Here is a 24012-nt window from a genome sequence, read left to right on the forward strand (position 1 = left end):
TCAGCCCTAATTAAGAATTTATTGATAAACCCGTGGTAAAATCAGTGTCTGCTTCTTGGTTCTAAAAGAATTGTGGTAGAGCATTCCCAGGGATGAGTTCTGCCCACCTGAGCCAGAACACCTGGAAAAGCCTCTGCAAGTGGAAGCTTTTCACACTGACCCCATCTCTGTGGTCACTGTGACCTGGTAAAATCCTCCACCAGATCTCTGGGATCCTTTTTGGGGACATGGACAGAAGCTGAGCTGATCTTTGTGCAATCAATTCAGAGCAAAGCAGGAATTTAAAATAACCTGCAGTGAGGGCAGCTTAGCACCAGCACCGGGTTCTAAGGGAAAAAAATCGGGTTTTCAGACACCTCTGGGTGACATTTATCGCCAGAAATAATGGTGTTGGGATGCAAGGATGAAATCCAAGGCCCAAAGATATCTGTGCTGACACAAAAAGCCCTTTCCACTGTTCCACAGCCCTCTCGGCAGGGCTGCAATCACCCCTGGATCAGCTCTCAGGGAAATGGGGAAGGTTTGGGGTCAGGTCGGCTCCTGGTGTAAATCCTTTGGTTGCTTCACACTTCTTGCAAAGCAAACCTTGAGCCTTCTTGAGAAAAACCCTTGGAAAACTGCTGGGCTCCCCAAAGCAGCACTTTTCTCACCACCTCGAATGCGCTGAAAGGACAGGATTTTCTGTGAACTTTTCCCAAACAGTCTTGCTTTCTTTTTTTCTTCCTTTTTTTTTTTTTTTCCTTTTCTTTGAGAGGGGGAGGAGTTGTGTCTAAAAAAACAAACCCAACCTGTCGTTCTCAGCTCTTGCCAACCTGTCAGTCCAGCCATGCAAGGAGAGAGGGAGAGAGACAGAGCGAGGGAAAGGAGGGAGTGAAGCAGAGATTCTTTGAAACCTCAGCGGGACGTTCAGGTAAAGCCCATTTCTCACTTCTTTAATGACTCTTTTCCCTGTGTTTGTTCACATAAACAGAAATTCCGTTGCCTTAGAGAGCTCTGAGCTGACTAAACACCCCGCGTGGGAATAACCTGCTCATGGTTCAGCTGGAGGGGTGTTTTGAGCGTAACCTGGCAGCTCGATGGTTGCTGTTTGGAAACACGGTTTGAGCGGCTGGAATTCGTGTTAATTTGAATATTAAAGAGAGGCAGAGCTTGTTCGAGCCCATGTTTAGGGAGGGTGCTAAGCTGGGTAATTGCAGGGCTGAGCCAGGCTCTGAACACCGCGGGTCAGGGTGAGAACTCCTCAGAGAATGTGGGAAATGGAATCGTAGGGAGAATGTGGGAAATGGAATTGTAGGGAGAATGTGGGAAATGGAATCGTAGGGAGAACGTGGGAAATGGACTTGTAGGGAATTTTTAAAGCTTGGCAGGAGGCTCGCACCGCGTGTGTGAACTTTGAGATGAGAAATGCTGACTTAGAAATGCCATGGGATGGGAAAAGCATTGGTGAGGGAGAAAGGAAACTAGAAGCAAGTTTCAGAGGATGGCCTTACAAATAAGATGAAATGGTTTAGAGAAATAGAACTGTGAAAGGTGCACTGTAGTGGGACCCAGGAATGGTGATTTTGGCTTTAAAGCGTTTACAGCATGGGGTAGCTAAAGCAGATAGGCCAAGAAATGCTCATAGTGTATTGTAATTAAGAAATAATTGGCTCCTGATTGTGATGGAGCGAATTATAACATCTGTGTTGCCTCACCCTTCACATGAGACTGAAAATGGAATAAAAGTTTTGAAAACCCTGCTCAGGGTTTGTGGGGGTGATTGGGTGAGTGTGGGCTGAGGAACAAACAGGAATATTTACAATTTGCTGGATCTGAGTGTGCATGAGCACCTGTGTGAACCCCTACCTGTGCAAGGAGCCTGCTGAGAGATTCTTCCCCCCTCTTACACCATGAAAATCCACAAAAATATGTGAGAGAGCAAGAATCCTGCTCATCCCCCTTAGAAATCCCTCTATTCCTCTATTTCTAAACCCTGAGCCAAACGTTTTAAGCTGTCCCGAAAACTCTGAGATCCCTTTCTGAGCAGGCTGAGGATGTGGGAAGGTCACACCAGAGGCAGAGCGGGGGCAGGATTTCCTCTCCTTGCTGTCTCTGGGGTTTCACTGCTGCAGCAAGGCGCAGATTCCTGTCCAGAGCAGCTCACCTGGCAGCCAGGGCGAGCTGAAAGGTGGCAGACACTGCCCCAGGGACTGAATTTCACGCTCTCCCAGCCTGGATCCTCTCTGGATTTCACTGTCCCTGGAAGGTTTGGGATGGGCTCTGCTCACACAGTCCTGGCTTCTGCACCTTCCTTGCTGCCAGACTTCCTCAAACCCTTGTGCCTGTGCTGGGATCAAAGCTCCTCTCCAGGCAGTGGCCACCACAAGGCTGGAAATCCAGAGGGGAGCCAGGCTGTGAGAGCCTGAAATGCAGAGGGAATCCAGGCTGGAAGGGCTGGAATCCAGAGGGGATCCAGGTTGGGAGAACCTGAAATGCAGAGGGGATCCAGGACAGAAGAGCTGCTCTGTCTGGATAAAAACCTTTGCTGGGACAGCCTGAAATCCAGAGGGGATCCAGGCTGGGAGGGCTGGAATCCAGAGGGGATCAGGCTGGGAGGGTTGAAATGCAGAGGGGATCCAGGCTGGGAGAGCTGCTCTGTCCAGATAAAAACCTTTGCTAGGAGAGCCTGAAATCCAGAGAGGATCCAGACTGGAGAGCCTGAAACCCAGAGGGGATCCAGGCTGTCAGAGCTGCTCTGTCCAGATAAAAACGTTTGCTGGGAGGGCTGAAATCCAGAGGGGATCCAGGCTGGGACAACCTGAAATGCAGAGGGGATCCAGGTTGCTCTGTCTGGATAAAAACCTTTGCTGGGAGGGCTGAAATCCAGAGAGGATCCAGACTGTCAGAGCTGCTCTGTCTGGATAAAAACTTTTGCAAAGTTCCGGTGTTACATCATTTTCCTTTCTTCTGGGATCGTGCTCTCCTGGGAGCCCTGACTCATTCTCTGGGGATGGTGATGCAGAGTGTGATTATAAACATTTAATTGACAGAAAAACCTTTTTTTAGAGTGTTGTCTGTAGTGTTGTTGTGAGCTTTCTTGCCGGAGCTGGAATGGAGAGGGAAGTGCTTTATCAAGTGGGTGGAGAAGAGGAAGTGAATATTTGAGTTTTGGTGGAGATCAACTTTTTTACTCCTTGTTACAGTAACAGAAATTAGTCACTGAAAGAAGGAAAGGAGGAAAATTAACTTTCCTGATCTGCAAAGACTAATGAACCTCACAGCAGTTGTGCATCTTTTTGTTTCTCTTCTCTTCTTTTCTCTTCTTTTCTCTTCTCTTCTCTTCTCTTCTCTTCTCTTCTCTTCTCTTCTCTTCTCTTCTCTTCTCTTCTCTTCTCTTCTCTTCTCTTCTCTTCTCTTCTCTTCTCTTCTCTTCTCTTCTCTTCTCTTCTCTTCTCTTCTCTTCTCTTCTCTTCTCTTCTCTTCTCTTCTCTTCTCTTCTCTTCTCTCCTCTTCTCTTCTCTTCCTTCTCTTCCCTTTCCCTTCCCTTCCCTTCCCTTCCCTTCCCTTCCCTTCCCTTCCCTTCCCTTCCCTTCCCTTCCCTTCCCTTCCCTTCCCTTTCCTTCCCTTCCCTTCCCTTCCTTCCCTTCCCTTCCTTCCTTCCCTTCCCTTCCCTTCCCTTCCCTTCCCTTCCCTTCCCTTCCCTTCCCTTCCCTTCCCTTCCCTTCCCTTCCCTTCCCATTCCAGGATGTTTTTCTGCACCCACATTCTGCTGCTCTCTCCTAATTCCTGCTCTGATAAGGTGTGAATGCCGTCACATAAGGCGATGGCTGCTGCTAAATCAAGCCGAGCCCCGCAGAGCTGGGGCAGTTGATTCATTTCTGACAAAACCAGGATTATTTCAGCTCTTGCTGATAGATGGTTTGGCAGCGCTGAGCAAATGCCAGCTGATCAATCAGAGTTAACCAGCTCTAAATTCAGGTGATACCCAGGCAATCCATATTTTAGATGGACTCCAAAAGTGTAGCAACAACTCTGCTGGAAGCGTCGGAATTACCAGCGAAATCCTCGCCAGGATTTCTGTACCTGATGGATGGGTCATTAGCTCGGGGAGCTTCTCCTGAGGAACAAAAACTTCAGCAAAGGATGGGTTCCCAGACAAAAAGGTTGAAATCTGAGCAGCCCCTCTGCCAGCAGAAGCTCTGAACAGCTCCTGGAAAGGTCAGGTGGGAAACGCTCCACGCTGAGGAAGTTTCTGCTGCTCCCTCACCTCCGTTTGATAATTAACATCTAAGACACAGTTAAGGGATAAACGGCTTTTATTTCAGTGCTCGATAAGGAATTTTATGGTGCAACAATTGGTTGCAGTTTCAAAACGAAGATTTAGATACAGTTAAGGGATAAAGGGCTTGTATTTCAGTATTTGATAAGGAATTTTATAGTGCAACAATTGGTTGCAGTTTCAAAATTAAGCTCTAGACACAGCTAAGGGATAAAGGGCTTTTATTTCTGTATTTGATAAGGATTTTTATGGTGCAACAATTTGTTGTGGAATACACTGAAATGCACATAGGTAGATTGCATAGATGATTTTGTAGACCTTGCAAATTAGCATATTTAACGAAGTTGCTCTAATGAGAGGCTTTAATGGAGTGACATCTTTTTATCATTATTTAATTAATTTATTTTATTAATTTAATTTATTTGTTTTCCCTCAGATGGATTTATGGGATGTGTTTTAGAGGGGTTTTGGTTTTTTAAGGTACCATAAACCTTTCACCGGGATGCTGCTCCCTCACCCCAGTGCTCCCTGGCCTGACTGAAATTCTGGAGACTGATTCTCTGCCCCTTTTTCTGCTATTAGTCACCTTTCTTGCCCAATATTCTCACCCTGAGCTTCTGGTGATAAAGTTTGGTAAGAGAACACCCCTTCCCAGTAATTCATTGTGCAATTAAACCACTGCGTGATAAATACAAACGAGCCCAACGTGCAAACACCACCTCCCATTTCTGTTTGCTTTCAAACCAAGGGATAAGGCCTTGATTTGATTCTTCATTTTTCATCTTCACTTGTAAAAGGGAACTTGTCCGTCCTGCCTGGAGGGAGGCAAGGCTGGAACTCGAGAAGTGGCCGTGCTGCATTTCACAAGGAACCGTTTCATTTCTTGTGTTTTCCAGTCAGGATTCCATCAGTGGTTCCTCTTTTTGAAGCAGATAAATTCATGTTCTGAGGGCGCATCCAGGGGAGGATAATCTCCAACTTCTCAACTTCGTGGTGACATGGTGGGGTGGAGAATTGGGACCTGTGGAAAAGTTCAGCAGTAGAACCATTGAATTTTGGGGTTCTCCAGGAGAACCTCGTTCTGCTAGGAGAGGGTCAGCACTTCCCACAGAAGATCTGAGGGCTGGTATTTCAGTTTGTCTGGCAAACAAACTAAAAAGAAAGGTAATTTTGGCAAACAACCATTTTTATAGACAAGTTTTCTTCAAGGGAAAACCAAGACTGGCTCACAGAGCTGTGTGAAAGGACTCACCTGGATAAAAGAGTAAAAATTTACTGGAAAACAGCTGGAAAAATTCCATGTTTAATGAAGGCATCTCCATTCTTGAGACAACTTCACAAAACACCTCCATGCAGTTCTTTTTAAAATATTCTCTCCCAAACTGGTTTGAAATTGGCACCAAATGTGCACATCAGCAGCAGGGCAGCGTTCTGGAGTGAAATTCATGTTCTGAGGGTGCATCCAGGGGAGGATAATCTCCAACTTCTCAACTTGGTGGTGACACGGTGGGCTGGAGAACTGGGAGAATTGGAACTTCTGGAAAGGTTCAGCAGAAGAACCATTGAATTTTGGGGTTCTCCTTGCTAGGAGAGTGGGTCAGCACTTCCCACAGAAGATCTGAGGGCTGGTATTTCAGTTTGCCTGGCAAACAAACTAAAAAAAAGGTAATTTTGGTGAACAACCATTTTTATAGACAAGTTTTCTTCAAGGGAAAACCAAGACTGGCTCACAGAGCTGTGTGAAAGGACTCACCTGGATAAAAGAGTAAAATTTTACTGGAAAATTTCCATGTTGCATGAAGGCATCTCCATTCTTGAGACAACTTCACAAAACACATCCATGCAGTTCCTTTTAACATATTCTCTCCCAAACTGGTTTGAAATTGGCCCCAAATGTGCACATCAGCAGCAGGGCAGTGTTCTGGAGTGGCAGAACCTGCAGCACCTGGCCCTGCTCACTGCTGACCCCCCAGACCCGGTTTTGGATGGTCCTTTTGCTCTCCAGGAAACGCTGATCCCCAGCAGCCCTGGGAGAAAGAGCAATTTCCTACCTGGCTTTGTCCCTCTCCAATACAGATTAGGACAAATCTGAGCCACAGAGATGATATTCACTTCATAAAAGCAGAAGCCATAAAGCACAGGCCACTTTCCACCACAAATCTCAACGGGAAAATTCAAATATTTCTATTTCCACTCACAAGCCTTCACCAGCTGTTTGACCATCCATGAAAATCCTTTCAGTTTTCCACAACTGAGTGAGGACTCTTTCCAGGAGCAGCCTGTGGTGAGATTTCCAGTGCACTCCTGCTCTGGATAGCCTTAGAATATTAATCTTTTCATGGTATTTTGTCACCACAACCAGTTACTCCACAAAGAAATGAGGCAATTGGTGCCTCATGCAAAAAAAAAAAAAAAGAAAAACAAAAACCCAAAAAACCAAAACAACAAAACCCAAGTAACCCTCCAAGAGCTCCTTTGAGTTTCTGGTATTCAGGCCTCAAAAAAAGGTTTGATTTGGACTTTTTCAGCGGCAATAAGTAATTACAGAAAGGCTTGATTTGAACTTTTTCAGTGGGAATAAGTAATTAGTGCTTCGCTTTATCTGCAGCCCGTTCCAACGGAGTTCAGTGACTGGGGAGGCAGTTTTGGATGGAGGTGCAGTTGCCCTGGCAACAATCGGGAGTGAAATCAGAGCCTTTGGAGCAGCCAGTGGAATGTGGTTCCACTCGGATGGCAATAGGTCACAGCGTTTTAATGGGCAGGGTGCGATCCAGCACAATCGGATTTATTGCCGCTGTGACATCAGATTGACACCATTCCTGCAAATTCTTCAGCTTGTGACAGACCTCGCTGAAATTGGTGGAAAAACCTAAAAAACGCCGTTAAATCTTTTTTTTTTTTGTTTTCCAAATCAGCCTGAGGCTGTGTGTCCCAGGGGTTGGGAGGAATTGAGTGAAACCCAAGCTCCCTGCACAGAGCCCTGAGGAGAGGCTGTCCTGGGCACCAGGGATGGGTCTGGAAACCAAAGGATCCTGTCAGGAAAATTAATCCACAAACACCAGATGTTTCTGTCCAAAAAGGAGACAGAGCAGTCCTGTAACTTTATTCCAATCAAGGCAGAGGCCATGGGGCATTCCCCTGGGGTCTCTTCAGTTTTTGGAGGATGCAGCCTCCTTTTTTATCCCAATTTCCCAGCCACATTTCCCTTCTCTCTTTCCCCATTTCTGAGGTACTTGAGAGGTTCAGACTTCCCAAAACACCTGATACCAGAGATTCCCCTCTAATGTACAACCCTCCCTTTTAATTTCTAATTCTTATGGAATTTAGGGGGTTTTCTTCCTCATTGTTTCTTTCATCTATCAATGCCTAATTTCATTTATCAGCAAACCTAAAGTTTATTTGTAAAACCATATACCTTTTTCCATCCATCAATCAGTGGAATCCTTCCCATTGTTTATTTATCTCCCAGTGCTGGTTTTATCTCCCAGCAGACCCACAGCTGGTTTGGAAAGACAAATCCGCCATTCCTCTCAAATACAAGAGGTTCTGATGATGAGGATGGTGATGATGATGATGATGATGATGACGACCTCCTCTTCATCCCAATTTCCCTCTCTCTTTCCCCATTTCTGAGGTACTTGAGAGGTTCAGACTTCCCAAGACACCTGATATCAGCGACCCCCCTCTAATGTACAACCCTCCCTTTTAATTTTCCTTATGGAATTTATGAGTTTTCCCCATTGTTTCCTTCATCTTTCAATATCCAATTTCATTTATCAGCCAACCCACAGTTTGTTTGTAAAGGCAAATATCTTTTTTCCATCCATCAATCAGTGGAATCCTTCACATTGTTTCTTTTATCTCCCAGTGCTGGTTTTATCTCCCAGCAGACCCACAGCTGGTTTGGAAAGACACGTCTGCCATTCCTCTCGCTCCTTTCTGCAGGGTGCTGCCCCAAATCTGCCAGAGAGCTTCCGCCCTGGCTGGGTTTTGTGTCACCAAAACAATTCCCAGCGATTTCCAGGATGGTAATTCAGGCTCTTAGAGCTGATTGCGGCTGCTGACAGATGAGACCTTGCAGGAGCAAGTCCTGAAGCAGCACAGGAAGAAAAGGTTCCCTGTTCAGTGTGGAGGGGCAATATTTCATCCCTCCTGCCTGGATATTTTTCCAACTCCTGCAATAAGGATCCTTTTATTCTGGAGGATCCCAGAGTTCTGTCTAATTGGATATAATATTCAGGACTAGGACAGGAGAATGTGCTGCCTGCAGCTTTAAGGAAATGCAGATTAGGGTGCCAAAATCTGCCCTGAACCAAAAGCACAGGTTTTAAATAATTCAACTTTCAATTATTAAATGGAGATTATTTTAAATTTTCAATTTTAAATAATTCAGTCTTCTAATATAAACACACTGAAAGGTTGGCATCCCTTGGGATGTCCCTACTGACCTCGGTCACACACAGAAATCCAGAGCCACCTGTTTTGGTGGCATCAGAAATGGCCTTTAGAATTGGAATATCCATGGATAAGGGACACAGGAATGTTGGAATATTCCTGGATAAGGGGCACAGGAATATTGGAATATTTATGGATAAGGGACACAGGAATTTTCGAATATTCATGGATAAGGGGCACAGGAATATTGGAATATCACTGGATAAGGGACACAGGAATTTTGGAATATTTATGGATAAGGAGCACAGGAATGTTGGAATATCCCTGGATATGGGGCACAGGAATGCTGGGATATTCCTGGATAAGGGGCACAGGAATTTTGGAATATCTATGGATAGGGAGCACAGGAATATTGGAATATTGATGGATAAGGGAGACAGGAATGCTGGAATATTCCTGGATGAGGGGCACAGGAATCATGGAATATTCATGAATATGAGGCACAGGAATTCTGGAATATTTATGGGTAAGGGGCTTGGGAATATTGGAATATACATGGACGAGGGTCACAAAAATATTGGAATATTCATGGATAAGTGGCACAGGAATTATGGAATATTCCTGGATAAAGGAGCACAGGAATTATGAAATATTCATGGATAAGGGGCACAGGAATGTTGGAATATCGCTGGATTTTGGGCACAGGAATGTTGGAATACTCATTTTAATTAGGTGGCCCTGAACCTTTAACCAATTTTCCTTTTGAATCAACGGAGGTGGTTCCCATTGATACTTTAATAGGAAAAGCAGATTTTTTTTCCTCAGCCACACGCCTGGTACCCTGCACATCCTTTCCTTGTTGACAGGAGGCTTTCACCACCATAAAGCCCCAGGCTGGTGAGCTGCTCCTCTCCTTGGAATTAGCCCTGGAGAACAACTGAGGCAGACAATGACACCAGCAGCTTTGTGTCCTCCCCAGCGGGAAATGGGCTCGGAGCTCTGTCCATAAACAGCCAAGGGTGTGGAGGCTGAGCAGTGACCTCAGAGCCGGCTCTTACACGGCACAACAAAGAGATCTCCCAGACTGATTGGAAAAACACCCCCAGAGCAAACCCGTGGCACAAGGTCGTAATTATCAACACACGTCACGGCGTGGAGGAGCCCCTGGCAGCTCCTGCAGACACCAGGAGCTGAGTCCTGGGTGAGTGCAGGGAGCAGCAGGGACATCCCTGCATCCCTGCAGCTCTGGGACGGGCTGGAGGCTCTGATGCCTCAGGATTTTGATTTTTATATCTTTTATATGTTTTATATGCTTTATGTAGTCTAAATATATATTTTATATAATTTATATATAATTTATTATATAAATATAAATATAAATATAAATATAAATATAATATAAATATAAATATAAATATATAAATATACATACATATATATACACATATATATACATATATATACATATATATCTATATCTATATCTATATCTATATCTATATCTATATCTATATCTATATCTATATCTATATATAAAAAATATAATTTTGTAACCCTGCAGTTCTTCAGCGTGTAACTCTAAACTCCATGTACAGTGGGAGCTGCTGCTTTCCCATTTTGGGCAGACACAACAATTCCTCTGCAGGCCTGGCAATCAAGGACACCTCAGTGCCTCAGGCCCTGAGATGGAAACAAAAGTGAGTTGGGGGCAGCAAACCTGGGGTGAATGACTTCATTAGCTGGAGCTGTAATTGGAAAATTAATCTCCAAAATGGGCCAAGTTTATAAAAGTGTGCAAACCCATGACCTGTTGTCCATTTTGGGTGGACTTTTTCTGCCCTAAATGCACCTGAAGACAATTCAATAACCAAAACCACTTTTTATTCTCTTAATTTTGTCTGGCCTCTGTTTTAGGTAGTCCCAAAAAGGTATCAGCCCATCCTCAGGGCTTTTTGGGGTCATTATTGTGTTCAGATCACTTTCCCTTTGTTCCAGCACTCCTGGCGTTATTCCAGCACCTCTGAGGTCTCTTTTTATTCTCCTTAATTCAAACTTTCTTTCCCTCCCATGATCAGCCTTGAGGTTGCTCCCAAATCTCCCAAATTTAGACACCTGAGTGATGTTTTGGGTTTTTTTCCCCTTTTTTGTTGTTGTTGTTGTTATTTTTTTTTCCCTGTGGGAAACACCACTTTGTGCTCTTCGAAGACTTCACTTCCCGAAGTTCCTCTCATCCCGAGGTGATGGAGCTTAGCACCACATGGAATATTCCAGAAGAGGAATGCCACCAGCCTGAGCTCATGATTTGGGGCTGGGCAGGCCTTGGGAGTGATTTGGGCTTTCATTAATCACCTTTGGATTTGTGTTTGAATTTGGAAGGACTCTGGCTCTGAGCAAGTGATGCTGTAATTCCATTTTATTCAGTGAGAAAAGGAGTAAAAACAACCCATGAAAAATACAGGCTACAAAACAGGATAAGATAAATCTCCTACTGAGGCCGTGTACGTCGCTCTTGAATTTAATTTAATTTTGATGGCGATCATTTATCCAACTCCCAACTAATCTGGAGTGAATCAGGGCAGTAAATTTCAAACCAGAGGGTGAAATTCTCTTTAGCCACGCTCTTGTCTCTGGTGACAGCACCCCTGTGATGGTATTGTGGAATAAATAAGAGAGATTTATTTCACAGGCCCTCAGCACCTGGGAGGCCAAACAGAGAAGTTGTCTCTCAAAACAATCTTTGGGAATGGCTTTGGCAATAAAATCAACCCGAGTGCAGTTTAGATATCATTTTTGTGTGTGTGTGTGGAGTGTTGACACTCGCAGTGTAGCAGGTTTGTGTTTGATGTATTTTTATTAACATGGGCGCTGATAAGATCTGCTCCCTCTTTCACACTGTTTGCCTGGAGAGGTAAAACAGGAAAAACACGGCTGGCTGAGCAGCCCGGTGGCAAACAGCTCGGAATTCCCATCCAGCAGCTCCTGCCCTCAGCAGGGCTGGGGAAAACTTCCACACCCAGAATTCCAGTCAGAGCTCCACACTCCGAGCTCTGTCCTGGCCCTTGAGGGGCACAAATCAGCCTCTGTGCCACTCACACGGAGGGAAAATCCTGTTCAAAACAATCTCTACCTTTAATTTTTTTTTATTAGAGGCAACTTCTCAATATATACATTGATCACAACTACAGACCTGGTTAAGGGGCACAGGAATGTTAAAATATACTTGAATAAAGGGCACAGGAATATTGGAAAATCCCTGGATATGGGGCACAGGAATATTGTAATATTCATGGATAAGTGGCACAGGAATATTGAAATATTAATGAATAAGGGGCATAAGAATTTTGGAATATCCCTGGATAAGGGACACAGGAATATTGGAATATTCATGGATAAAGGACACAGGAATATTGGAATACCCCTGGATAAGGGATGCAGGAATATTGGAATTTTGCTGGATAAGGGGCCCAGGAATATTGGAATATTCATGGATAAGGGGCACAGGAATGTTGGAATATTCCTGAATAAGGAGCACAGGAATATTGGAATATTCCTGGATAATGAGCACAGGAATGTTGGAATATTCCTGGATAAGGGGCCCAGGAATATTCCAGGATAAGGGACACAGGAATATTGTCATATGGATAAGGAACATAGGAATATTGGAATATCCTGGGATAAGGTGCCCAGTAATGTTGGAATACCCCTGGAGAAGGGTCCCAGGGATGCTGGGATATTGCTGGATAAGGGATCTAGCAATATTGGACTTTCCTGGGATAAAGGGCCCAGGAATATTGGAATACCCCTGGATAAGGGGCACAGGAATATTGGAATATCCCAGGACAAGGGGCACGGGAATATCCCTGGATAAAGTGCATGGGACTATTGGAATACCCCTGGATAAGGGTTCCAGGGACACCATACACCCCTGGACAGGGCCCAGCTGGCCATGCCGTGGCTCCAGGCCGTGCTGTCCCCTGGGCTGTCCCCTGTGCCCAGTGGGCCGCACACAGGAAGGAGAGGAGCTGCCTGAGGCAGCTCAGGAAGCAGAGCTGCTCGGTGACGTTAGGGAAGCCGTCCCTGGAAGATCCCTCCTGGAATATCAGCTCCACATTCCCAGATAATTCATAAATAATGCTGTGCCTTGGGAAGGGACAGAACAGCAGCACCAGAGCCGGGGCTCTGTGAAATGAGTGCTCAGCACTCTCTGATCTCACCCTGCCATTGTTCCTGGCCTGCCAGGCTGCTGATTACATTAATTCATTAATTACATCACGGCTATTCACAGCTGCAACAAACTGTTCTCCTGCTCCTGGGCCAACCAGGGAGGGGAGGGAAAGTTCCTCGATGGATTTTCTGGGGCTCTGAAGGCTGAGGGAAACCCCTGAGGTGCAGTGTGGGGTGGGAGCTGCAGAAAGGTGGGAATGGACCTTCCCTGCGCATCAGGACAGACACCCTGAGCCAGGGGAGCAGGAATTGCTAATTAGGCTGGCGCTGGTGTTTGATTGCCTCACAGCTCATTTGCATTAAAGCCCAGGGGCCTGCTGAGTTAAGGAATAGGTTGGTTGCTGATTTCCAAAGGGAGAAGTGGGATATAAAATGTATTTTTTCAGCTGTCCCATCCCTGGCAGTGCCCAGGGCCAGGCTGGATGGGGCTGGGGCTCTCTGGTCCAGGGGAGATGTCCCTGCCCATGGCAGGGCTGGAAGAAAATGATCTTTAAGGTCCTTTCCAACCCAAAGCATTCCGTGATTTTCAGCTTTAGGATGTGTCCCAGCTGTAGCAGCTTTAGGAATTGAAACTGCAGGAGCTTGAGCAGAAGTGGAGACTCTTCTGTCCTGCTGAATATCAAAATACAAATGGCTCTCAGCTGGTGGGACACAACCTGCACCAGGAATTTCCAGGCACGAGGAGGGCATGGCGGTGGCCCAGCTGCCCCATTCCAGTGTGGGATTGTGCTGCTTTTCTCACATTAAATAGCTTATTAACCAATATCAGAAATTTAAAACATACAACTCTACAAAAATAACAAAACTCTAATAAAAAAGCATATATAAATAATATATAACATATATAAATACAATATGCCATATATAAAAACATATATAAATCTAAAAAACCAACAATAAATTTTCTTTTACTAATACATAAACATAAATTTAACATTTTAAATAAAATATATTATGTAAACCTATCTAATAATTCAAAATTCATTGAAACATGAAACATAAGTTAAACCAAATAATAATAAAAATTATTTAAAAATATTTTTTATTTAAAAATAAATTCCTGGATAAGGGGCACAGGAATATTGGAATATCCCAGGATAAAGTGAACAGGAATTTTGGAATATCCTGGGATAATGGGCACAGGAATGTTGGAATATCCCTGGATAAAGTGCAGAGAAATGTTGGAATATCCCTGAATTAGTGGCACATGAATATTGGAATATCCCTGGATAAAGTGCATGGGAATATTGGAATATTCATGGATAAGGAGCATGGGAATTTTGGAACATTCCTATTTAAGGGGCACAGGAATATTGGAATATTCATGGATAAGGGACACAGGAATGTTGGAATATCCCTGGAAAAAGAACACAGGAATTTTGGAATATCCCTGGATGAGGGGCACAGGAATGCTGGAATATCCTTGAATAATTGGGCACAGGAATATTGGAATATCCCATGATAAAGTGCATGGGAATATTGGATTATTCCTGGATAAAGTGCACAGGGATTTTGGAATATCCCTGGATAAAGAACACAGGAATTTTGGAATATCCCTGGATAGAGGGGCACAGCAATATTGGAATATCCCTGGATAAGGGATATAGGAATATTGGAATATCCCTGGATAAAGGGGCACAGGAATATTGGAATATCCCTGGATAAGGGATATAGGAATATTGGAATATCCCTGGATAAGGGGCACAGGAATATTGGAATATCCCTGGATAGAGGGGCACAGCAATATTGGAATATCCCTGGATAAGGGATATAGGAATATTGGAATATCCCTGGATAAAGAACACAGGAATATTGGAATATCCCTGGATAAAGGGGCACAGGAATATTGGAATATCCCTGGATAAGGGATATAGGAATATTGGAATATCCCTGGATAAAGGGGCACAGGAATATTGGACTATCCCAGGATAATCAGTTGGCTCAAACTGACCAAGAGCAGGGTTGGGTGGGATATTGGGAAGGAATTCCTGGCTGTGGAATGAGGATGCCCTGGCACAGGTGCCCAGAGCAGCCGTGGCTGCCCCTGCATCCCTGGAATGTCCGAGGCCAGGCTGGGCTTGGAGCAGCCTGGGACGGTGGGAGGACAGACCAGAAGCAGGAGGATTGGCTGTGAGCAGCAGGAAAAGTCCCTTTGCAACAAAAAGAGTGAGAGGAAGGAAGGAAAGGAAAGAAGGAAGAGCCTTAATGCTGTCCTGCAATGGATTTATTTAGGTTTTGTGGGTGGTGGATTTTGTTTTAAGGAACAAGCCTTGGAGCCAATCCCAAAGCAGCCCTGAAGGTTCTGACTTGTCACATTTGTGGTCTCGGAGCTGAAACCCTTCCAGGGTTACACAACAATGACTAAAACTGGAAACCTTTCAGATCATTTCCAAAATGAAGCAGAAAACTGAGGTGATGGCTAAAGCAACACTGCAGAGAGAGAGAGAGAGACACCACTTTGAGTGTGGGGGTGAGAGGGATTATTACCCATTTAAGAGAGACCCAATTTAATTTGGAGGTTTGGGGTTGTTTTCTTTTTGATTGGATCTCAGAACAGAATTATCCTGGAAGCCATATCTTCACATTGTTTTGCTTAATGTTTTACAAACAGGCTGTTGAGTGAAGTTGTCACCGAACAAAAATTCACCCCTATTGTTTACACAATGGGAAAAGGGAGTCATAAAAGGGGTGTAGCAGCAATTTGTTAGGTATTAGGTTACGGTGCAAGAGGGATTATCCTCACAAAACACTGAGTCCTGAACTCCAAATATCGGGATTAAATTGACAATTACATCCAGTGGAAGCCTTTGAAAGGCTCAGCTTGATGCTTGAGGCTTTGGAGTGCCTGTTCTGAGCCGAGCTGACAGTCAGGAGCTGGAGTTGTTCTGGCACAGCTGCTCTGCTCAAGAGGAACTACATGAAAATAGAAATGTGATAAGAAAATCCGCTCCTACTGGTGTTTGCTTTGTGGCAGCTCTTCAGTGGGTAAAAGTGGGTGCTGGGTTTGTTCCTGGTTCTGCCACTGCACTCCTCTATGACCTTTGAGATACAGGAATTTCCTCCTGTGTCTGGTTGGGGTGAAATTTTTAAAGTGTTATCAGTTTGGGGGTTCAGTGTGGAGCCCCTGAACACAGATCTCTGCAGCACTTCTGTATCTCCCTGAGCATTTCAGCATCCAGCCCAGTAAAATCCAGGCCTTGGCTCAGATAATTACCAATTATTCTGGTTTCAGACCTCTGATACATTTATTCTTTAGAACAACTCTCTGCCATTTAAATAAATCTTTTGAGATTTCTGTATTTCTGCCTTCCTACCGCCCTGCCTGGCTTGGCTGCTTTATTTTTATGTCTGACAAACCTTCATTTGAAGGAGGGAAACACATTTATAAGAGCAGAGAGCAAACAAAACTTCAGCTGTGCTGCAATGCAAGGGGAGGCTCATGATGTGCACAAACATGCCCAGAAATCCAGGAAAAAACCCACAGAAAGTAAAAGCAAGGCAGAAAAGGGGGAGGGTTTATGTGTCAGTGTTACAGGAAGGTGAAAACGCTTCCTGGCAACATCTGAGAGTCATTTGCAACAACAGATCCCTGAGCTTTAGTGAGTAGAGAACGCTTTTAAATCCTCCCCCACCCCCTTTGTTAATCTTTACCAGGTAACAGGACCTCTCATGGAATCGTGGGGCTTTCTTAGGGATGTGTCAAATATTCCCAGTCTGGAACATCAGGCTTTTGAAACGACCCTGAGGTTGAAGGTCACAGTCAGGTTGGGACTCTGTGGCCCTTGGTAATAATTTGGTGATAATCAGATTCTGCTGAGTGTTCCGCAGAATTCAGAATGCCTCAGCAGAGGGAGGGACAAACAGCTGGGTTCCCAAACTCCCTGGGCTGGCCTGGGACAGGGAAATCACGTTTCTGCTCCATGGTGTCCCCAGGAACGAGGGACAGACCCTACAACTGATTTACATAATCCAGGAGCACAATTTGATTCACATAATCCAGGAGCACCCAAGGGTGGGCCTGGACCTGAATGTTCTGAGCAACATCAACGTCAGAGAGTTATTAATTATGATGCATGATTATTGATTATTAATTATTATTGTTGTTATTATTCCACTCGAGAGACTTGAAGAGGTGCCCTTGAAAAGTGCATCTTTGGATTATGTTTAAACACACCCAAAATACTGGGCAGGAGTGGCTGAGGAGGCTCTTTCCAGAGATTTTGGGTCACCTGGGGCAGTGTCCACTGTGTAATTTGGGGTTTTAGGTAACCTGGGGCAGTGTCCACTGTGTAGTTTGGGGTTTTAGGTCACCTGGGGTAGTTCCCATGGAGCAGTTTGGGGTTTTGGGTGACCTGGGGCAGTGTCCACTGTATAATTTGGGATTTTGGGTCACCTGGGGCAGTGCCCATTGTGTAATTTGGGGTTTTAAGTAACCTGGGGCAGTGTTCACTGTATAATTTGGGATTTTGGGTGACCTGGAGCAGTGTTCAATGTGTAATTTGGGATTTTGGGTGACCTGGGGCAGTGTCCACTGTATAATTTGGGATTTTGGGTAACCTGGGGCAGTGTTCACTGTATAATTTGGGATTTTGGGTGACCTGGAGCAGTGTTCAATGTGTAATTTGGGGTTTTGGGTGACCTGGAGCAGTGTTCAATGTGTAATTTGGGATTTGGGGTCACCTGGGGCAGTGTCCACTGTGTAATTTGAGGTTTTAGGTAGCCTGGAGCAGTGTCCACTCTGCAGTTTGGGGTTTTAAGTCACCTGTAGCAGTCCCCACTGTGCAATGCCAAATGCCTCTGAGAAATCCAAGTTTTAACAAAACCAAGAAAGCTTAACTCGGGTCCTTGGAGCAATCCGTGTCTCTTAGCCCTGCTCTGCACTGGTTCTTTTTTGCTCCATCCAGCTCCAGGGCTGGATTTTTGGTTTTGGTTTAGGGAGCTCTACATCACATTCCCTTTCTTATTGCAGACTTTGGTTTGTTTTGGGAAGTCCCAACCTGTTCCCTGGCTTCCTGTACCAGCCAAAAACCCATCTCAGACACCCACTGGAATATTTCTATACATACAGCTTGTGCTTAGGAGAAACCCTGTGTAGAATCAGAGTTCCCCAAACACCTCCACATCAAAATTGTCTCCTGGTTGTGGCAGATAACCAGAAAATCAGAGTGGCCCTTACCCCATTGCTGTGTGTGCCACCATCCAAGGTTCTCCCCACCAAAATCCGAAGGTGGTGCCAGTGAAACACAATTTTGGAAATGTGAAGATTTTCTGATGGTGACAGCAGAGAGTGGGATCCACTCAGGAGCCTCTGATTTGTAAATCTGAGTCCCTTTTAGAGTGCTGGGTTGTTTGGGAGTACTTTCAAGGAGCTCTGGTTTGGAGCAGCCAATACGAAAAGCAGTACAATCATGGGATATGGAGTTGGGAGGGATGAAGGATCATCCAGTGAAGCTCCTGGCCCTGACACCCCAAAATCCCACCCTGGGCATCCTTGGCAGAGCTGTCCAAACATTCCTGGAGCTCTGGCACCCTCAGGGCTGTGCCCATTCCCTGGGGAGCCTGAGCAGTGCCCAGCACCCTCAGGGGGAAGAACCTTTCCCAAAATCCAACAAAACCTCCCCTGACCCAGCTCCAGCGTTCCCTGGGTCCTGCCCCTGTCAGAGGAGAGAGGTTGGAGCTGCCCCTCAACACAAAGCCCTACAAATGTTTTTATTTAAGGTCATATTGGCTCCTGATTGCTGTTCACTACATTTTCACACCTCACGTTCTGAGGTCCTTAAAAAAAAAAACCAACAACCAAAAAAACCAACCCTCAACAGTTTCCAGTTTTTGTTTGTTGTTAAACACAACTTTGAGAATGTTGGGTCAAGTGTCTTCAATAGAGCAGGCTGCAGTGTTTGTTTAAAACTCTGAGCAAAGCAAGTCATATGAATGTTTCCAAAGACCCTATTCCAAGAAGTATTTTTGGAAGCATTAATGTTGTGTTTTTTAATGAAGGCCACATTCTGAGGCTACGACACCATATGTCACATTCATTTCTGGACTGGAAAAAAAAAAAAGAAAAAAAAAAAAGAAATGGAAACTATGTTTGGCTTTTAAGTGTTTTTGGATGAATGTCTCCGCATGCTTGTCATTGTTCCTTGGATGAGGGGAGAGTTCTTGGGCTGTTAATCCAGTCCATCCAATATATTTACACTCCTGGGCCTGACTCTCCTCTGCCTGGAAGTCTGTGCAGTCATTTCTGCTCAGGCAAAGGGAGTGAGGACCTGAGGAAAAGAATTCCCCTAGGAAAGCTGGTTTTTCTGAAATTCACTTTTCTTAAATTCATTTTCCATGGATTTCTTGGCTCCACTGAAAACCTACATCTGAACCCTGAAACCAACTTAAAGGTGGGAAAAGAGCTTGTCATTTTTCCATCAAAAACTTGCAGTTTCTGGAAGAATAATGACAGGTTTCCCACAAAAACATTAGGTTTGGTTTTTCTTTTCTTTTTTTCCTTTAAGAATATGAGTTAGAAGCACAAAATTAGCAAAAAATTGGAATTTTTCTGCTGTGTCCCCATCCCTTCTGACTGGTTTGTGTGTTAATGGCTGGGATGCCATGAAATGAGCTGGAGACCTGCAGGAAAAGGATTTGCCTTTTTAAATGTCGTGGTTTGTATTGGATTTCAGGTGATGAGGTCTCAATTTCTAACATAATTCTTATTCTTGGTCACTGAATATGGCCCAGGACTGGCCCTGCTCAGTTCCTCTCTGCTCTGACAGAGGAATCTCCTAATCCACATCACTTCCTAAATCTGTGTCACCCACAACCTCCATGAACACCCTCCCTGTTTGTTCCAAACTCATTAATCAAGATTTAAATATTTTTGGCAGCCGGATATTTTTTTGTTTGCTTTAAGGAAGGATTTCAGAGGCTTTCCAGGACCTCAGAGGGATTTCTTCTTTTCATTTGAAATGTAAATAATTTTCTCCAAATTGAACAAACATGCCACTGTAGCACCAGCTCAGTCAAGTTCACTTCACAAGAGCAGGTTTTTCTGGAACATAAATAATGATGGATGATCGTGTGTTTGATACATTTTTTGATTAAAACATACCAGCACTGAATTTCCCTGCCCATGTGATTGAAGTTTTACCTCTAAATAAGGGGATTCCCCTATATTTTTTTTTCCTAAAGGAGGAAAACAAGGAAAATTGCAAAAAGCAATTAATTACCTCTGATATTTGGCCAAATTTAAGTGGTTTGTGCCATTTGTGACTTCTCAGGGAAGCTCATCCTGCTTTTAATGTTGCTTCATGGGATCATTAAAGGAGTTACTCACAATAGGGTCACCACAAAGGTTTGGATTTCTCTTTTCATCTACAGACCAAATTTTAGGGTTGATAGGGACATTTCTAACTGGTTGAATTTGTAGCTGCCTCGTATTTCCAGGCCTGCTTTTGAGCAAAGATGTGTGATGGATGTCACAGCCTGTACCCTTCCAAAAATTACCCATGATGGAAATTTTTAAGCCACCTGGGGCAGTCCCCACTGTGCAATGCCAAATGTCTCTGAGAAATCCAAGTTTTAACAAAACCAAGAGAGGTTAGCTCAGGTCCCGGGAGCAATCCTTGTGTCTTATCCTTGCTCTGCAGTAGTTCTTTTTTGCTCCATCCAGCTCCAGGGGTAAATGGGATCAGATCTGGAAATCCAAATAAAACCAGACTTTCTCCTTTATTTCACAGATTTCCAATGAACAAAGAGAACAACTCCTGGGACCTTCTGTAAGCTGAGGCAGAGATGAGGAAGATGAATGACCAAAGTGGCTGCTACAGGCCCGTAAATATCCAGGGGAACAAAGTCAGCTACCGCGGCACCTGCGGGGACAGCCCGGAAAAGGAGGTGAAAAGGCTGCAGAAGAGATTCCTCCACAAGGATGGCAGCTGCAACGTCTACTTCAAGCACATCTTCGGGGAGTGGGAGAGCTACGTGGTGGACATTTTCACCACGCTGGTGGACATCAAGTGGCGCCACATGTTTGTGATTTTCTCCCTGTCCTACGTGCTCTCGTGGCTGTTCTTCGGCCTGGTGTTCTGGCTGATTGCCGTCCAGCACGGGGACCTGTTCAGCGACGAGGGGGTCACCCCCTGTGTGGCAAATGTGCACAGCTTCACGGGAGCCTTCCTGTTCTCCCTGGAGACCCAGACCACCATCGGGTACGAGCTGTTGTTCCTTTGAGGGCCCTTGGTTGGCCCCGTAAGTTGTTTGTTTGGTGGTAGCAGCAGGCAGGCAAGGAGACTCCACACGGCTCTGAGGTGCTCATTAGATGAGGGTTTTTGGGGGTCCCATCCCCAATATTGGGGTTTCTGAGGGAGAAGAGGGGAAGGGGGAGAGAGGGAGAAAAGGGCCAAGAGAGCCTGGTCTGCCTCGCACAGCTTGACAGGGAAATTCAAAGTGGGTGCGGAATAAGACTTGGCCAATGGGATTACAGATCCATGATACCTCAGGGGAGAATCACAGGCTTGGAATAAATTGTAGATTATCAAAGGGTGAGACAGAGCATACAATTTAATTAAAATGTAACGCCACAATTCACCCTTTTTCCTTAGAAAGGTGAAGAGAAATAAGTGCCAAGACAGCGTCTGTGGTCTCCCCTGCACAGTTTAACAGAGAGATTCAAAGTGGGCATGGAATAAGACTTGGCCAATGGGATTACAGATCCATGATACCTCAGGGGAGGATCACAGGCTTGGAATAAATTGTACATTTTCGAGGGGTGAGACAGAGCATACAATTTAAATAAATGCAACGCCACAATTCACCCTCTTTTCGTTAGAAAGAAAATATGAAAATGCATGAAGAGAAATAAGTGCCAAGAGGGTGTTTGTGGTCTCACTTAAAAAGAAACCTTTACAAAGGTTTCCATTGGTTTCCAAAGGTTACAAAGGTTTCCATTTAACTCAAATGTACCACCACAGGTACGGCTACCGCTGCGTGACCGAGGAGTGCTCGCTCGCCATCCTCATGGTGATCCTGCAGTCGGTGCTGAGCTGCATCATCGACACCTTCATCATCGGGGCGGCCTTGGCCAAGATGGCCACGGCCCGCAAGAGGGCCCAGACCATCCGTTTCAGCTATTACGCCGTGGTTGGGCTGAGGGATGACAAATTCTGCCTGATGTGGCGCATCGGGGACTTCCGGCCCAACCACATGGTGGAGGGCTCGGTGCGCGCGCAGCTGCTGCGCTACAAGGAGGACAAGGAGGGCAGGATGACCATGGAGTACCGCGACCTGAAGCTGCTCAATGACCAGATCATCCTGGTCACACCCGTCACCGTCGTCCACGAGATCGACAGCGACAGCCCCTTGTACGGCCTGGACCGCAAAGCTCTGGCCAAGGACAACTTTGAGATCTTGGTGACGTTCGTCTACACGGGCGACTCCACGGGGACGTCCCACCAGTCGCGCAGCTCCTACGTGCCCAGAGAGATCCTGTGGGGCCACAGGTTCAACGACGTGCTGCACGTCAAGAAGAAGTACTACAAGGTGGACTGCTTGCAGTTTGAGGAGACCACGGAGGTGTACGCCCCTCACTGCAGCGCCATGCAGCTGGAGCAGAAGGAGCAGGAGTGGAGCCGCGCCGAGAAGACGCGGGAGAAGCAAGCGGAGAAGTCAGCCCTGGAGATCAAGTATGGCCAAAAGTCCCTCAGCGCCGTTGCCCTCGTCAGCAGCTGTGAGGACCCTGAAGAGCCAGTGACAGCTTCCAGCCAGCCTCCTGGAGAGGTTTCCTACAGGAAAGCAGCTGTGACCTTGAGCAGGCTCTCCATAGAGTCCCAAATCTGACTTTTCCTGCTGTTGGAACCCCTCCCAACAAACTGTCCCCTCGTAGCTCCTCGGATGCAAACAATGAACTCGTGTACAGCAGTGTTTGTATCCCAGACCTCGCTGCCAGCGTGCCCACACTGTCACACGCTCTGTCACACCCTGTCACACCCTGCTGGGCTGCCAGGGACACCTGTGGGCACAAGGGAGCAGCTGCCACTTGGGATGCCCAGAGAGCCCCTCGAGCAAACCCTCTGTGACCCTTCCTCCCCTGCAGGGACTGGGGCTGGCCGTGCCCAGGGACACAGAATGACCTCGGCAGGGCACACAAACCATGCCCTGGGCCCTCTGGGTTTCAAAGCTGCCTCAGCGGTTTGGAAAGTCCATTCCCAGTCTCTCCAGGAGGTTCTGAAGCTCCATTTTCCCAACAAATGATTCCTCAGGTGCAGCCTCATCCCAGAGCTCCTTTGTAGAATCTACGGGGCTGTTCTTTGTAGGACAAGGCAATAAGTGACCCCAGTGTTCCTGGGTGGCTTTGGACACGTGCTCACACCCTGCCCAGTCCTGTGGGATCCTCAGTGGGATCCTGGAGAGCTTTCATTCCCTAATCATGAGCCATTCCCTGGGGTACTGCTCCCTCAGCACCTGGAGGGATGCAGGAGGTAAAAAAAAAAAAAATCAGAACAAGACCTCCAGTTTTAAATCAGCAAAATCAGGTTGAGCCTTGAGGAGATCATGTCTGGAGTGAGATGTGCAATGTTTTATATCAAATCCTCTTTCATTTCATTTCGCCTTTCCTCTTAGCGTGTTGCACTTCCTTGCAAAGACAAGGATCAATCTGGAGAACAAACAGGGCGATTTTGTCAAAATGAAAAATGCTTGTCTCGGTTGGCTGTGTAAAAACGATCCTTCATGGAGAAATCCAACAACTCCTCTGTGGGCTCAAGCTGGGAAAAAAAGGAAAACGCTCTGAAGGTGTGTGTGACGTGGAAGTTCCTGCTCTGCACATCTCTGTAATTATCCAGTGAGCAATGCCTCATCATGCTTTTTGCCCCTGATGATTGCAGTTCATTTGCATTGTGTTTAATTACCCTGCAAACGTAAAATAATCGTACTGGAGCTTGGGGGGTTGATCTCGCCTGCCTTTAACAGCAGAGAAATTCAGTGTTTGGCTGCTCTCTGTGGTTACTGGAGCTCTTCTGTCTCCACAGGGGAGTTCACTCCACCTTCCCCAGGTTTTTGGGGGGCTGAGGGCAGCAGGATGAGTTTTTCCTGGAAGTGTTCATCCCCCTCCATTTATTGCTGAAGGAGATGAAACGGCTGCTGTGGAA

The 24012-nt window shown here is 45.7% G+C and overlaps 1 protein-coding gene across 1 annotated transcript; it reads left to right on the forward strand.

Moving 5' to 3' along the window:
* Nucleotides 1-852: 852 nt before the first annotated feature.
* KCNJ16 (potassium inwardly rectifying channel subfamily J member 16) lies at nt 853-23800 on the forward strand. Its single transcript, XM_030962036.1, has 3 exons — nt 853-910; nt 20605-21075; nt 21838-23800. Exons 2-3 carry the CDS (start codon nt 20660-20662, stop codon nt 22700-22702), a joined length of 1281 nt encoding a protein of 426 aa, XP_030817896.1. The 5' UTR covers nt 853-910; nt 20605-20659; the 3' UTR covers nt 22703-23800.
* The last annotated feature ends 212 nt before the right edge of the window (nt 23801-24012 follow it).

The sequence above is a fragment of the Camarhynchus parvulus genome, chromosome 18 (genome assembly GCF_901933205.1).
Source record: "Camarhynchus parvulus chromosome 18, STF_HiC, whole genome shotgun sequence".
Lineage (NCBI taxonomy): Eukaryota > Metazoa > Chordata > Aves > Passeriformes > Thraupidae > Camarhynchus > Camarhynchus parvulus.